This window comes from Sapajus apella, unplaced genomic scaffold, assembly GCF_009761245.1.
Source record: "Sapajus apella isolate SASKATOON/1434 unplaced genomic scaffold, GSC_monkey_1.0 scaffold1, whole genome shotgun sequence".
Lineage (NCBI taxonomy): Eukaryota > Metazoa > Chordata > Mammalia > Primates > Cebidae > Sapajus > Sapajus apella.
This window is the reverse complement of record NW_022436941.1, coordinates 82,329,925-82,347,345: the sequence shown is the minus strand read 5'-3', so window position 1 is coordinate 82,347,345 and position 17,421 is coordinate 82,329,925. Positions and strand designations below refer to the sequence as shown.

The 17,421-nt window shown below is 36.2% G+C and overlaps 1 protein-coding gene across 5 annotated transcripts in view; it reads right to left on the bottom strand.

Annotated features, from left to right (window-relative positions):
• Window positions 1-389: 389 nt before the first annotated feature.
• Window positions 390-17,421, bottom strand: part of IL6ST (interleukin 6 signal transducer) — a 67,079-nt gene continuing 50,047 nt past the window's right edge. For all 5 annotated transcript variants that reach the window (XM_032280572.1, XM_032280599.1, XM_032280582.1 and 2 more), the window contains 4 exons: window positions 17,134-17,274; window positions 8,234-8,330; window positions 4,317-4,398; window positions 390-3,464 (listed from right to left, as the gene is read on the bottom strand). In XM_032280572.1, coding sequence (XP_032136463.1) covers window positions 2,727-3,464; window positions 4,317-4,398; window positions 8,234-8,330; window positions 17,134-17,274 — 1,058 coding nt within the window. In that variant the 3' untranslated portion in view covers window positions 390-2,726. The remainder of the gene's footprint in view (window positions 3,465-4,316; window positions 4,399-8,233; window positions 8,331-17,133; window positions 17,275-17,421) is intronic.

The window sequence follows — 17,421 nt, the reverse complement described above, 5'->3', positions numbered from 1 at the left end:
AAATGAACAATCAGGTAGAGAAGAGATATTAACATAGAACATACTGCTTTTTTCCCCTGCTGTTACTCAAATGTTGAGTATGTTCCCAAGTGCTGATTAATCCATACTAAAAAAAAGATAGTATTAAAATTTTAGGTTTTAATGGTACAAAGTGTGAAGTTTTAAGTTTTCTAGTAATTATCCAGTATTATCCCTTTGAGAGATGAGGGTGGGATACCACAGACACCAGTAACTGACATAATATCAATACATGTGACATTTGGGTCCTTTTTTTTAACCCTGAAGGGAGCAACTGCAGAAGCAGTAAGTGAACTAGTTTTGTCCACAAAAGGTTTTCTGATGTGCTAGTAGTATTACTTTAAACAATACTTTAGACACTGAAGATTTACAGTGATAAAGCCACTAACTTTATTAGACTAGTTTTTACATCAATAAACCAGATTTGCCTACCTAAAATACAATTTACATGCATCAACACATAGATTATTCTAAGACATGCTCGGGAAAGTAATTTTGAATGAATGTGAAACAAGTTTTATGATTTATTTTCTCCTTAGGGCAGAAAATGTACATCACATATTAGTGCTAAAATATATATTCATTTCCAGAATGAATTTTTGCACAGTAATCATATATCCATTTAATATATATATAAAGTGCTCTTGGGGATGGGGGCATTCACTCACTGTACCATGTTTTATACAGGCTTCAACATGCAAATTTGTTTCTATCATGGCCTTCAATGATCCTCCGTTCTCATTTCCTTGGATCATGAGTTCACGCTGTATAACTGACCCTAAATGTACAAACTTCACACCACAATATTCTTCATGACACTGTGTTATGAGAAAAGTTGCAGCTGAACATTACAATCGTGACTTATTTTAAGAAAATGGAAGAGGTATAAATTTCCTGACACACATAGCAAGACAAATCCAGCCCAGCCTTTGATGATCAATTTAAACGGTAGCGATGCCATTATCTTTTTGTGTGAATTTGGGTCTCTCTATCCCCCCTATACTTTTCTGTGCCTGATTTCCCTCATCTACTTTGAATTCATCATTCTATTAATCTACTTTTGCCTGAAGTGGGAAACTGGATATATCAGAATAAAGCATCTACTTTGTTTCATAAAGAAGATCATATATGTGAAAGAACTTTGAAAGGATCAGACATTATATAAATGTAAGAATATAAAAGATAAACAGGAAGTCTAATGTGAATAATATTCTGAGAGTAAAAAGTGTAATTATATTTCAATTATAAATGTATACCAAGTTTTCTTAGCTTTTTATTCTCCAATAACCTCTAGAAACTATTCTAAGCCTGCCTGTTTTTTGCAACTTAAATATGGCTAAAAAACCTGTTTCCTCTGAATTCACTTGATAGCAGTAGTCAATCACTAATAATGCTTGTTAATTTCCTGTTACTTTCTTAGCCCATATAGTTAGCCTCGGCCTTCATGTCACATGTGGTGATTAGGGGACAGCATAAGCACACTAGTGGCTTCAGCACTAAATTCAAGGCCTGGGCCACTTCTCCCGTGAAGAAAAAAGGTTTAAAAAATACCTAAATCACAATGTAAAACTAAGTTCCACCCTACCTCAGAACTGCAGATATTAAAATATCACCTTTTTATTAAGTGTCTCTACAATAAGGATATTTACTAAGATCAAGATGTACATTTTTGGGGGTTCTGTTTTGTTTTGGTAAACATTGCCCAAGTCCTCTTAGTTTGCTTCAAACATTGACTAAAAAAAAATTTAATCTTTGCCTACTTAAAAATAAAAAAATACTCAAAAAGCAATTTAAGCTGAAGATATATGCTGAATAAAGTACTTCATCTACCCAATTCTCTGAAGACTTAAGAAAGGTCAATGATGTTTATATATAAACATTAACAATTTAAGCCTTTAAAAATGGCAATTTTTTAAATGCTTGAGATAGTTTGGGGGACCCTTAGCTCTTGTCATGGCACTCGGTTGAGTTTGTAAAATGGATCTTTAAAGAAGTTGTCAATAATAAGCAAATTTTTGAAAACTAGTGAGATTACTGATTACTGAATAAAAAATGTAATCTGCCAAGTCAAAGCTCTAGAATTCCTTTTCTCCAGTAATAACTGGCAGCATTACTACCAATGGAAGGGACCTACAGAATATTGTGTACATTGATATACACAAGAGGCTACTCCTTTTATTTTTGGTCAGATTATGAAAATGGGGCTTATATAGTTTTGGCCTATGGACCTCTTTTTAAGTTACTTTAGCTGAAGTAGATGGTCTAGACCTTGCTCCTCTAATCTTTTATATTAACTGTCCCTAAGCCACTTTGATGACTATTCTAATCAAAATCAGTAGAGCTGTGCTCACTAAGCATGTTCCGGCTTCTTATTTAAATACCTTCTGTTTTCCATGTAGCAAAACAAAAAGTTTTACTTTATAAATTTCAGGTAAGCTTTCTATTTTTCTTCAGTGCAAACATCCTGAAACAGCACAAAATTATTTAGCTAGTCTGAAGATAAAGTCAGTTTATGTAGTGCTTAAAGTAGAATCCCAGATATTCTGGAATGGAAATAGCTCATGTAAAAGTTCAGTTCACTTTTGTCCTTAAGGGCAAATGATCATTTTCACAGAGTGAAGACTTTTTAAAATGTGAATTCACAGATAAAATAATTTTAGCTTTACTCTTACAGGTACTGCCGAAGTTTAACAGGAACCGCTAGTCCTTCACTGGGGCATATAGCCGCCTTGCCGTACAGTCTGTGGTAAGTAACTTTTAGGCATTCCTTCATCAATCGCAGCCTCCATCCCAACTGTTTCAAATCTTTCTACTTGTCCCTCAGTACCTGGACCAAAAGCATCTGCTGCAGAAACTTCCTGAAACATTTTCATTTGCCCAGATCCACAGGATTGTGAAATATGATCTGAAATCTGTTGTTTAAGTCTAACAAAATCTTCCTCATTGACTGATGAAACTTGCTTTGACCTTTCAAAATGTGAAATATCTGGACTGGATTCATGCTGACTGCAGTTCTGTTTGAAGTACTGTTGCCTGGGCAAAATGCCATCACCACCATCTACATGATCTACTAATTGAAGATCTTCTGGCCGCTCCTCCGAATCTAACAAGGGCTGGGTGGACTCGGATCTTGAGAATACTTGGACTGATGGAACTTGGTGTCTGTAGCCACTGTGTACCACAGTAGAATACTGGACAGTGCTTGAAGTGTTTTGTGAAGACTCATTTTCATCACTGCTAGAAATGCTTGGCCTAGAAGATGACATGCATGAAGACCCCCCAATACCACTGCTGTGTCCTTCGGTATTAATTTTTTCCTTTTTGAATAGGTCCAGTGATTTGAGATCTTCTGGAAAAGGCTTTTTGTCATTTGCTTCTATTTCCACAACACTTACATCAGTGAAATTGCCATCTGAGAACATTTGATCTTTTGAATTAAAATTGTGCTAAGAAAGAGAGAAAATTTATTATTTATGGGATATGTTCATTTAGAAACTCTCATATGTATATGGCAAATATCTGTTAAAGCCACAGAGCTAATGCATCTCTGAAACTTCCCAGTAACTTTCAGTGGTACAGAAATGACCTGTATTATGTCACTAAGTCAATGTCAACCACCCAAAATGCAGATACTGTAAAATGAGTCTAAGTAGTCTAAATCAATATTATTGGTGTTACATTTTGATAAGCTAATGGTCTACAAATAGTATTTAATTTAATTTCATGCCTAGACTAGGCAGCCTAGGATTAACTGGACAGAAAACTAGAAAATATTAAGAAAATCAAACCTGAAGGATGGAGATTTCGTGGAATATAAAAATACACAACACATTTTAATATGTTAATATAAACTTTAAGGACTATGGGAGGATAACAAATACAAACAACTTCCCCTTTGGGGCATATTTAAAATCCAGAGTTTAGTGTAGGTTCCCAGAGATCATTTCACCAGTGTTAAAATGATAGACTTTTGAACTTGGTTGTAATATTCAATCCAAAATGCTTGCTTTGAAATAGCATCATATAGCAGTTTTAGCACCTTAAGTTTACAGTTTGCAAGTTCAACTACACATCTGTAATGTTTACTAAACAGAATTAAAAACATCAGAACAAATATGCTATGATGGTGATAAACCTCTAAAATGTGTTGTACATATTTTGATTAAAATTTTCATTTATGTACTATTTTCATTTACTTTTCGATTCAGCTTGAATATCTTTTGGTACATTTGTAGATACTCAATATATATACTAACACGTCTGTATATTATCAACAACTCAAAAGCATTTTCTCTTACCCTTGGAGGAGTATGAGGTGACCACTGGGCAATATGACTCTTTGAAGGATCTGGAACATTAGGCCAGATGTGTTTTTTAATTCTGAAGAGAAAAGAAAAATGACCTATGTAAAACCACAAGTAATAAACAATGAATAGCCCCTATTTCTAAATATGTTCATTAAAGACTCTTACCAACCAAACCAATTACCTAAATGAACAAAAATACGTACTCTACCCCAAACAAAAATTTTTCTTGTAACCAACAGAAAAATACTGTTGAAAATGCATACGGATTGTAATGTATTCATAATGAATAACAAGGCTAAATTTAATAATCAGTGTTCAATTTTTTAAAAACCTCTCAAAATTCTGCTTAGAATCTTTATCCAAGCCACATCTTGTGGTATTCCAATTAAAAGACTCTAGATAACAAATTAATGTTCCCACTGATACCAAATTATTTTTAATAAGAAAAGGCTAAAAATATTTAAAATTCATTTAAGATATCCATATACTCAAAAACCTACTGAAGTATGTTTTCCTTATAGCTAATACAGTTCCTAGCTCAAAGTTAGAGGTTCATAAGTACACAGAAAATGAGTCATCCTGAGAATAAGTTCAAATATAAAAATCAAATTTAAAAAAGTGACCACTGAGAATGATGCTTCTGGTAAAAGGGTAAGATCCTACCAGACTGACTCTCCTTAGGGAGTATCTATAACATTTGGATGTAATATGAAAAACAGTAAAGCTGACAACCTAGGCAAACCCATGAATGCATTCCTTGAAAGACACAAATTACCAAAATAGATTGAAGAAAAAGAAAACTGTGATATATTTATAAATAAATTGAATTTTTAATTACAAACCTTCCCACAAAACTCTGGGCAAAAGGAAACAGTACTGATACTATACAAACTCTTTCAGAAAATAGAGGAGGTAACATGTTCCCATTCATTTTATGAGGCCAGTATTATCCTGATTTTAAAACCAGACAGACATCGCACACAAAGACAAACTAACATCACTCATGAACACAGATGAAAACATTATTAATCTGAATGCAGCAAAATCCAAGGAATGCAAGGATGGTATATGAAAATAAAATTCACTATACTCATGGAAGGAAGGAGAAAAACCGTATGATCATCTCAATAGATTCAGAAAAAGCATTTGACCAAATTGTGACATCCATTCATGATAAAAATTGCTAGCAAAGCAAAACAGAAATAAGAACTTCCTCCTGGAAATAGTAGTAAAGGGGAAAAAAAAACCCACAAAGCAAAAACTTCAACCTCCAGCTAAAATCAGGTGTGATGGCGAAAGACTAAATATTTTCCCCTCTAAAATTAGGAACAATGCAATGCCCTTATCCCTTCTGGTCAACATTGTACTGGAGGTCTTAACCAGTACATTAAGACAAAAAAAAAAAAAAAAAAAAAAAAAAACTAAAAGCATAAAGATTAGACCTACTATAATTGCTTCTAAGAAGCATGATTGTATATGTAGAAAATTCTAAGGAATCAGAAGAACTACTAATAAATGAATTTATCAAAGTCTTAGTATACCATGTCAATATATTTTTAAAAATCTATTGCATTCCTATATAAGAATTAGAAAATATTTTTTACACCTTCCATTTATAATAACAAAAAAATACCTTTTGTCATGAATTTAACAAAAGCTATGTCCACTGAAAACTATACAATACTGTAAAAGTAAACTAAAACTCAAATAAATAAATAAACCAGGTTCACAGATTCAAAGACTCAATAGTGTTAAGACTGCAGTTCTCCCCTATGTATTCAATAAAATCTGACCTACAGATTCAATAAAATCCCAATTAAAATTGTAGATTTTTAAAAAAATTGACAAGCTGAATTAAAACGTATATGAAAAGGCAAAGAACCTACCCAAATTAACTTTTTTTTAAACATACTGGAAGAAGTCTACCTATTTTCAAAATTTACTATACAGCTATACTAATCAAGACAGTGTGGTACTGGCATAAGAACAGATATATATGCATTGATGAAAAAGAACTGAGAGTGTGGAAATAGATATAGACTTATAAGGACAATTGCTTTTGGCAAAAGTACCAAAGCAATTCAATGGGGGGAAAGACAGTCTTTTCAAAATAAATGACAATGGAATTAGATATCTGTAGGAACAAAACCAACCTTGACCCTGACCTCACACCATGCACAAAAATAACTTGAAATGGATCACAGTTATAAGAGCTGAAACTACTGAACTTCTGGAAGAAAACATGAGAAAATATTTTCACACTGGGTTTGGCAGAGACTTCTTAAACAGGACACAAAACTCAGGAACCACAGAAAAACTGATAAACTTCATCAAAATAATGAAAAAAAAACTGCTTTTCTAAAGCCACAGTTAAGACAAAAAGGCAAAGCATAGACTGGGACAAAAGTCTGCAAAACATATTTGACAATGTTGTGACCAGAACATATAAAGCACTCTTATAGCTCAATTATCAACAAAATAACCCAATTTGAAAATGGGTGAAAGATTTCAATAGACATATCACAAAAGAAAATATGTAAGTCACACATGAAAAGATCCATTACTAGTCGTCAGAGAAATGACAATTAAAATGAGATAGTACTACACACCCACTAGAATGAAAGAAGTCTGACAGTGCTGTGTTGGTAATGATAACGGAACACTGTTGGTGGCAATGCAAGTTGGTCGGTGCAGCCACTCTGAGAAAGTTCGGCAGTTTCTTACAAAGTTGAACGTATACTTACCATACAACCCAGCACCCTCACTCCTAGTTATTTGTTCAAGATAAAAAAAAAATATGCTCACACAGTTTTGTATGTGAATATTCACAGCAACATTATTCATAATAGCTAAAAATTAGAAATAACCTAAACTTCCGTAACAGAGAGGTTTTGATACATCCACACTACAGAAGACTGTTCAGCAATAGGAAAAAAGTAGCCCAGGTGCCATGACTCATGCCTGTAATCCCAGCACTTTGGGAGGCCAAGGCAGGTAGAATACTTGGTCAGGAGTTCGAGACCAGCCTGGCCAACGTGGTGAAACCCCGTCTCTACTATAAAAACACAAAAATTAGCCAGGCGTGGTAGCAAGTAACTGTAATCCCAGCTACTCAAGAGGCTGAGACAGGAGAATCATTTGAACTCAGGAGGTGGAGGTTACAGTAAGCCAAGATCATGACACTGTACTTCAGCCTGAGGAAAAAAGTGAGAATCCATCTCCCAAAAAAAAAAAAAGAAATACATGCAACAACATGGATGAATCTCAAAAATATGTTAAGTGAAAGACATACACAAAAGACTACATGCTATTTGATTGTATTTATATAAAATTCTTGGCTGGGTGTGGTGGCTCACGCCTGTAATCGCAGCACTTTGGCAGGCTGATGCGGGTGGATCACCTGAGGTCAGGAGTTTGGGACCAGCCTGGCCAACATGGTGACACCCGTGTCTCTACTAAAAACACAAAAAATTAGCTGGGTGTGGTGGCAGGTGCCTGTAATCCCAGCTACTCTGGAGACTGAGGTAGGAGTTTGAACCAGGGAGGCAGAGGTGGTCGTGAGCTGAGATTGTACCATTGCGCTCCATCCTGGGCAACAAGAATGAAACTCTGTCTCAAAAAAAAAAAAAAAAAAAAATCTAGAAAAAGCAAAACCACAGTTACAGAAAAGCAGACCAATGACTGCCTGACGTTGAGCTGAGGAGAGGACAGATTACAAAAGAGAACAAGGAAGCTTTACGAGGGTGATAAAAATGTTCTATATTGTGATTGTAGCAGTAGTTATACCTCTGTGTGCAATTACAAAAATTCATCAAACTGTACACTTAAAATGGATAAATTTTATTTCATGTAAAATACAGCTCAATAAAGCTGGAGGGAAATGCAAAACTATGAATAAGGGTACTTACAGGTCTCGCTTATTAAAGCAGAACAACACTCCCAGAAGAGTTGTCAATAGGAATGCTAAGCAAACAGGCACGACTATGGCTTCAATTTCTCCTTGAGCTAAAAACAACAAAAAAAAGGTGTGATAAGAAATAATTGTTGACACATGCACTCAGGAGATATAATACAATTTCTCAGCCAGACTTACTGTTGAAAAGATTAAATACAATCCCTTTTTTTTTTTTTTTAAAGTCTTTTCAGACTTTGTTTTTTTACCCTCCTCTCTCCTTGGTGTAAATCACATCCCAACCATTTATGTCTTAGGCAGTAACCTGGCCACACGGCATAAAATATAAGTTGGTTGGGGGATAAGAATGATCAGTGAATTGGGAATTAGAGCTTTCAAACATAACCATTTATAACATTTATGATCCGCATTCAGTATAATCTTAGTAAAAGTTTATCTCTGAGTTCTAGTACTATATAAGAGAGAAATTATGTCAGAAAAAATTAATACTGGGTGTAAAATGGAAAAGCTATAAAAATATAATTGAACTATAAATTTAACCCTCTAAAAGAAATAAAAATGCAACTCTCAGAATTTTAAAGAGTTATCATTTTCCAAAAAGATGATATATCTGATACAGGGCTAAGAAATTTAGGAGATGCTCAATGGGCACAAGGAGCAACACAAGTAGGAATAAACTAAAAAGTAACCAAGCCTAAGATTTCTAAATACCACGCAAATCCTCATCTGCGTTTAAAAGAGGACTTGTTCATCAAATGAATCACTAATTGGGATAATATTGGAGATTTTTTAAATCTCCAATATTAATTTTTAAAACAAACTTTCCTGATGGTTGTTTCTGGTTAATTTTGAATTTTAATTAGTCTTTTAAAGGAAAAACGTATGAAAGTAATATTGCAGCCATATACTACTCAATTTTATCCTTCCACCACACACATCCCTTTGTAACTACCATCCTATGAAACTCAGTAGAAATCAAGAGTTCAGATAAAGGCTTGAGAATAAACTATGGGTTGGCAAATATTCTCAAATACTAAGCATCATATGTATGTGTGTATGTGTGTATATACATGTATTTGTGTATATATATTGATATGTGTATGTATGTGTGTATATATATAAAATGCCAAATCTAATTTAGGCAGAAACTTTATTAACAGCTACTTTTATGTTTTCAAGCCTGGGCCTTTGCTCATACTGCTCTCTAAGGTGCCACCATCTTCCTATTTGTCCACATCTTAACTCAAGGCTCAAGTATTATCCCCACAAAACCTCCTTTGAAGGTAAAATTACTCACTACTGATACATTTAAATTCCTCCTCTATTTACTGTCTACCTACTCCACTGGTTCCTTTTTTGATTTACTTAGGCAAAATTTCTTCAACAGAGCTATAAGGTCCTTGTTGGCAAGACTCATGCCATGTCAAGAAGCCATAATGGATTCATGAGACTATAGAGAACTGAAAAAAAGGTTATGAAGTAATATTAATAATTTTTTTTGAAAAAAAAGACATACAGAAAAAAGACTAAAAGGATATATACACAAATATATTTGAGGAAAGGATTAGGACTCATTTTTCTTCCTCTCTACATTTTACTGTGCAGTCTAAATTCTCTGTAACAAACACTTTTATATTTAAAAAATTTTAGGCTGAGCCTGGTGGCTCATGCCTGTAATTCAGCACTCTGGGGAGCTAAGGCAGGAGGACTGAAGCCAGGAGTTCAAAACCAGCCTGGGCAACATAGTGAGATTCCCATCTCTATCAAAAAAAATTTTAAACTAGCTGGGCATGGTGGACCTACCAGTAGTCCTAGCTACTTGGGAACCTGATGCAGTACTGCTCAAGCCCAGGAATTTGAGGTTACAGTGAGCTATGACTGTACCACTGCACTTCAGCCTGGGAGACAGTGCAAGACTCCGTCTCAAAATCAAAAAACTTATATGGGTTTATATGTGTGCATGTATGGATACACATAGAGCTCTGTAGCTGGTCTCCACAGAAATATATATACGCTTTTAAAGTTTATTTTGAGACGGAGTCTCGCTCTGTCACCCAGGCTGGAGTGCAGTGGCACAATCTCGGCTCACTGCAACCTCCATCTCCCACATTCAAGCAATTCTCCTGGCTTGGCCTCCTGAGTAGCTGGGATTACAGGTGCCTGCCACCATGCCTGGCTAATTGTTGTATTTTTATTAGAGATAGGGTTTCACCACGTTGGCCAGGGTGGTCTCGAACTCCTGACCTCGTGATCTGCCTGCCTCAGCCTCCCAAAGTGTTGGGATTACAGGCATGGGCACACCCGGCCCTTTATTTTTTAATTTTTCTCAAGATTATGGTATAAAGTTTTATTTCAAATAATGTTAAGTATACATTAACATGCCACCACATGGGACAAACCCTGTCGCAGTAACTACATTCATTACTGGCCCTAACAACAAAGCTCAGGATCGTTTATAATTTATGACTCATTCATTTTCTCATTCAGCAACCAACAAGGCACATGGAACTTACTACTTATCATTCACTAGGGGTTGGCACTTGGGGGTGGGAGTTACAATTATGGCAAAATAAGGTAATTTTCTATAATGATTCAAAATGCAGTGGGAACAAGAAAGAATGATAACAGCCAGATAACTAGGTGAAGACCTCACTGAGGGCAATGCACTGAGAAAAGTTAAGTTAGCACAAGGAGCTTGCAGTTGAAGAACATGATGATGAAAGAGTACACACAATCAATAGGACTTGACACTCAGCTTACATTTATTATAATCACATCTAAATTTCTGGCTTTGGCTAAGAGTTGGATGGTTGTGGAACAGAACGAGGGAGGGTAAATGTATTTCGGAAGGAAAGAGGATGGCGAAAGCCATGGACAGAGTTTGAATAGGCAAGTAAGAAAATAGGGTCAAGAACAGAGCTCTGGGGAATACAAACCATTTAAAAGTACAGCAAAAAAAGGAGAACAAGCAAACACCAGAGAATGAGGAAACTGCACTAGTAGAAAAATGAAAGTATGGTTAGAAAACCCAAGGGAGGAGGGAGTTTGACAGATGGAAGGCCAACAGAGTCAAAAGCTGAAAAGAATAGAAAAGGCTGGAGGCAAAAAAAAAAAAAAGAAAAAGTAGTAAAAAGATAAAAACTAAAAAACATGCAGTAGATATGATGACCAAGAGGTCCTCTGAGTGATACCACAGAAGTTTCAGTGCAGGGGTGGGGTTGGAACCCTGATTTCAGTATGTTAAAGACTAAGTGGGAAGTATGAAGTGAAGATTGTAAAGCGGATTCAAGGAATCTGAGGATAGAGAACACCACACCCAAACCAGTGAAAAAAATGAACCCACTTGGAAAGATACACAAATTTGCTTGGGATTTTGAGTATAGCTGAATTTAGTCAGAAGCAGTTAATATAACACCAAAAAGGTGAGGAATAACACTTTTTAAGTTCTGGGGTACATTTACAGATTATGCAGGATTGTTGCATAGGTATACACATGCCATGGTGGTTTGCTGCATCCATGCCCTGTCATCTACATTAGGTATTTCTCCTAATGTTATCCGTCTCCAATCCCCCTACCCCCTGCTATCCCTTCCCTGGCCCCTCCACCCCACAACAGGCCCTGGTATGTGATATTCCCCTCCCTGTGTCCATGTGTTCTGTTACACACCCACTTATGAGTGAGAACATGCAGTGTTTGGTATTCTGTTCGTGTTTGCTGAAAACGGTTTCCAGTTTCATCCATCTCCCTGAAAAGGACATAAACTCATCCTTTTTTATGGCTGCATAGAATTCCATGGTGTATATGTGCCACTTTTTTATTATTATACTTTAAGTTCTGAGGTACATGTGCAGATCTTGCAGGATTGTTACGTAGGTATATACATGCCATGGTGGTTTGCTGCCTCCCTCCCCTCTTCACCCACATTAGGTATTTCTCCTAATGTTATCCCTTCCCAACCTCCCACCCCATGCAATCACTTGCCTAGCTGCCCACCCCCCACAACAGATCCCAATGTGTGATGTTCACCTCCCTGTGTCCATGTGTTCTCATTGTTCAAGACCCACTTATGAGAACATGCAGTGTTTGGTTTTCTGTTCTTGTGTCTGTCTGCTGAGAATGATGGTTTCCAGGTTCATCCATGTTCCTGCAAAGGACATGAATCTCATCCTATTTTGTGGCTGCATAGTATTCCACAGTGTATATGTGCCATACTTTCTTTATCCAGTCTATCCTTGATGGGTATTTGGGTTAGTTCCAAGTCTTTGCTATTGTAAACAGTGCCGAAATGAACATATGTGTGCACATGTGTCTTTATAATAGAACAATTTGTAATCCTTTGAGTGTATACCCAGTAATGGGATTGCTGGGTCAAATGGTATTTCTATTTCTAGATCCTTGAGGAATCGCCACACTGTCTTCCACAATGGTTGCACTAATTTACACTCCAACCAACAGTGTAAAAGTGTTCCTATTTCTCCACATCCTCTCCAGCATGTTGTCTCTGGATTTTTTAACGATCCCCATTCTAATTGGCATGAGATGATATCTCAATGTGGTTTTGATTTGCATTTCTCTAATGACCAGTGATGGTGAGCATTTTTTGTGTTTGTTGGCCATATAAATGTCTTCATTTGAAAAATGTCTGTTCATGTCCTTTGCCTACTTTTTGATGGGGTTGTTTTCTTGTAGATTTGTTTTAGTTCTTTGTAGATTCTGGATATTAGCCCTTTATCAGGTGGGTAGCTTACAAAAATTTTTTCCCATTTTGTTGGTTGCCAGTTTCCTCTAATGATTATTTCTTTTGCAGCGCAGAAGCTCTTACATTTAATTAGATCCCATTTATCTATTTTGGCTTTTGTTGCCATTGCTTTTTTTAGTCATCAAGTCCTTGCCTATGCCTATGTCCTGAATGGTACTGCCTATGTTTTCTTCTAGGGTTTTTATGGTGTTAGGTCTTATGTTTAAATCTTTAATCCTAATCCATCTGGAGTCAATTTTTGCATAAGGTGTAAGGATGCGGTCCAATTTCAGCTTTCTGCACATGGTTAGCCAGTTTTCCCAACACTTTCCCCATTGCTTGTTTTTGTCAGGTTTGTCAAAGATCAGATGGTTGTAGGTGTGTGTGGCAATACTTCCAAGGCTTCTGTTCTGTTCCATTGGTCTATAGCTCTGTTTTGGTACCAGTAGCATGCTGTTTTGATTACTGTAGCCTTAAAGTCAGGTAGCATGATGCCTCCAGCTTTGTTCTTTTTGCTTAGGGTTGTCTCGGCTAGGCGGGCTCTTTTTTGGTTCCATATGAAGTTTAAGGTGGTTTTTTTTTATCTTCATCATTTTTTTTTTTTTTTCAGTTCTATGAAGAAGGTCAATGGAATAGCATTTACAGATTCAATGATGTGGATAGCATTGAATCTGTAAATTACTTTGGGCAGTATGGCCATTTTCACAATACTGATTCTTCCTAACCATGAGCATGGACTGTTTTTCTATCTGTTTGTGTCCTCTCTTATTTCCCTTAGCAGTGGTTTATAGTTCTCCTTGAAGAGGTCCTTTACATCACTTGTTAGTTGTGTTCCTAGGTATTTTATTCTCTTCACAGCAATTGTGAATAGGAGTTCACTCATGATTTGGAATATAGGAATACTTGTGATTTTTGCACACTGATTTTGTATCCTGAGACCTTGCTGAAGCTGCTTATAAGCTTAAGGAGATTTTAGACTGAGACAATGGGGTCTTTTAAATGTACAATCATGTCATCTGCAAATAGAGACAATTTGACTTCCTCTCTTCCTAACTAAATATCTTACTTCTTTTTCTTGCCTGATTGCTCTGGCTAGAACTTCCAATACTATGTTGAATAGGAGTGGTGAGACAGAGCACCCTTGTCTTGTGCCAGTTTTCAAAGGGAATGCTTTTCCAGTTTTTGCCCATTCAGTATGATGGGTTTGTCATAAATTTATGTCTATGGGTTTGTCATAAATAGCTTTTATTATTTTGAGATATGTTCCATCGATACCCAGTTTATTGAGAGTTTTCAGCGTAAAGGGCTGTTGAATTTTGTCGAAGGCCTTCTCTGCATCTATTGAGATAATCGTGTAGTTTTTGTCTTTGGTGCTGTTTATGTGATAAATTACATTTATAGATTCACATATGTTAACCCAGCCTTGCATCCCAGGATGAAGCCAACTTGATTGTGACAGATAAGCATTTTGATGTGCGTTGGATTCGGTTTGCCAGTATTTTATTGAAGATTTTCACAGCAATGTTCATCATGGACATTGGCCTGAAATTTTCTTTTTTAGTTGTCTGCCAGGTTTTGGCATCAGGATGATGTTGGTCTCAAAAAAGGAGTTAGGGAGGATTCCCTCTTTTTGTATTTTTTTTGGAATAGTTTCAGAAGGAATGGTACTAGCTCTTCTTTGCACCTCCAGTAGAATTTGGCTGTGAACCCATCTTGTCCTGGATTTACTTTGGTTGGTAGGCTATTGCTGCCTCAACTTCAGACCTTGTTATTGGTCTACTCAGGGATTCAACTTCTTCCTGATTTAGCCTTGGAAGGGTGTCCAGGAATTTATCCATTTCTTCTAAATTTACTGGTTTATGTGCATAGAGGTGTCTATAGTAGTCTCTGATGGTAGTTTGTATGTCTTTGGAATCAGTGATGATATCCCCTTTGTCATTTTTTACTGCATCTATTCAATTCTCTCTTTTCATTAGTGTAGCTAGTGGTCTATTTTGTTTTTTTTTTTTTTTTTTTTTTTTTTTTTTTTTAAAAAAACATCTTTATTTTTTTTTTTTTTTTTCAAAAAACCAGCTCCTGAATTTATTGATTTTTTTGAAGGGTTTGTGTCTCTATCTCCTTCAGTTATGCTCTTAGTTATTTCTTGTCTTCTACTAGCTTTTGAATTTGTTTGATCTTGCTCCTCTAGTTAATTGTGACATTAGGGTGCCGATTTTAGATCTTTCCTTGCTTCTCATGCGGGCAGTTAGTGCTATAAATTTCCCTCTAGACACTGCTTTAAATGTGTCCCAGAGATTCTGGTATGTTGTGTCTTCATTCTCGTTGGTTTCAAAGAACATCTTTATTTCTGCCTTCATTTCATTATTTATCCATTAGTCATTCAGGAGCAGGTTGTTCAGTTTCCACGTAGTTGTGCAGTTTTGAGCGAGTTTTTCAATCCTGAGTTCTAATTTGATTGCACTGTGGTCTGAGAGACTGATTTCCCTTCTTTTGCATTTGTTGAGGACTGATTTACTTCCAATTATGTGGTCAATTTTACAGCAAGTGCGATGTGCTGGGGAAGAATGTATATTCTGTGGATTTGGGGTGGAGAGTTCTGTAGACGCCTATTAAGTCTGCTTGGTCCAGATCTGAGTTCAAGTCCTGGATATCCTCGTTAATTTTCTGTCTAACTGATCTAATGTTGACAATGGAGTGTTTAAGTCTCCCACTATTATTGTGTGGGAGTCTAAGTCTCTTTGTAGGTCATTAAGAACTTGCTTTATGTATCTGGGTGCTCCTGTATCGGGTGCATATATATTTAGGATAGGTAGCTCTTCTTGTTGCATTGATCCCTTTACCATTATGTAATGCCCTTGTCTCTTTTGATCTTTGTTGGTTTAAAGTCTGTTTTATCAGAGACTAGGATTGCAACCCCTGCTTTTTTTTTTTTTGCCTACATTTGCTTGGTAAATCTTCCTCCATCCCTTTATTTTGAGCCTATGTGTGTCTTTGCACATGAGATGAGTCTCCTGAATACAGCACTCTGATGGGTCTTGACTCTTTATCCAGTTTGCCAGTCCGTGTCTTTTGTTTGGGGCATTTAGCCCATTTACATTTAGGGTTAATATTGTTACATGTGAATTTGATCCTGCCATTTTGATTTTAGCAGGTTGTTTTTTCTGTTAGTTGATGCAGTTTCTTCATTGTCTCAATGGTCTTTACAACTTGGTATGTTTTTGCAGTGGCTGGTCATGGTTGTTCCTTTCCATGTTTAGTGCTTCCTTCAGGAGCTCTAGTAAGGCAGGCCTGGTGGTGATGAAATCTCTCAGCAATTGCTTGTCCATAAAGGATTTTATTTCTCCTTCACTTATGAAGCTTAGTTTGGCTGGATATGAAATTCTGGGTTGAAAATTCTTTTCTTTAAGGATGTTGAATATTGGCCTCCACTCTCTTCTGGCTTTTAGGGTTTCTGCCGAGAGATCCGCTGTGAGTCTGATGGGCTTCCCTTTGTGGGTAACCTGACCTTTCTCTCTGGCTGCCCTTAGCATTTTTTCCTTCATTTCAACCCTGACGAATCTAACAATTATGTGCCTTGGGGTTGTTCTTCTCGAGGAATATCTTTGTGGTGTTCTCTGTATTTCCTGGATCTGAATGTTGGCCTGACTTGCTAGGTTGGGAAAGTTCTCTTGGATAATATCCTGAAGAGTGTCTTCCAGCTTGGTTTCATTCTCCCCATCACATTCGGGTACACCGATCAAACGTAGATTTGGTCTTTTCAAATAATCCCATGTTTCTTGGAGGCTTTGTTCATTTCTTTTCACTCTTTTTTCTCTAATCTTGCCTTCTCGTTTTATTTCATTGAGTTGATCTTCAATCTCTGATATCCTTTCTTCTGCTTGATTGATTCGGCTACTGAAACTTGTGTATGCTTCGTGAAGTTCTCGTGCTGTGTTTTTCAGCTCCATTAAGTCTTTTATGTTCTTCTCTAAGCTGGTTATTCTAGTTAGTATTTCATCTAAACTTTCTATAGTTTAAAAAAACAACCAAAGCCAGATAATATGAAAATCATTATAAATCCAAAGACATACTTTTCAACACAATTTTAGCACATAAATCAAGTTCATTTCTAATCTAAGTTTGAAAGAGGAAAAAAACTAACTTATTTATTTCTTACCAAACTTTGGTGTAGTAAAAGTGAATTCTGGACCATCCTTCCCACCTTCATCTGTGTATGCTGCCATTCGAACCATGTACAATGTGTCACTAGTCAAAGAGGACAATGTATATTCTGTGTGGGAAGAATCCACATTCACAGCTGGAAGAAATAAAGAACCGTGCTTCATTCAACTATTCAATGCTTTTACTTATCTGGACTATATCTGGCATGTGAAAGTAATAACGAAGCAAAGTATTTTTGTCAGAAAACAACTTTTTTAATGTTCTGACACAATTTTATGCTCTA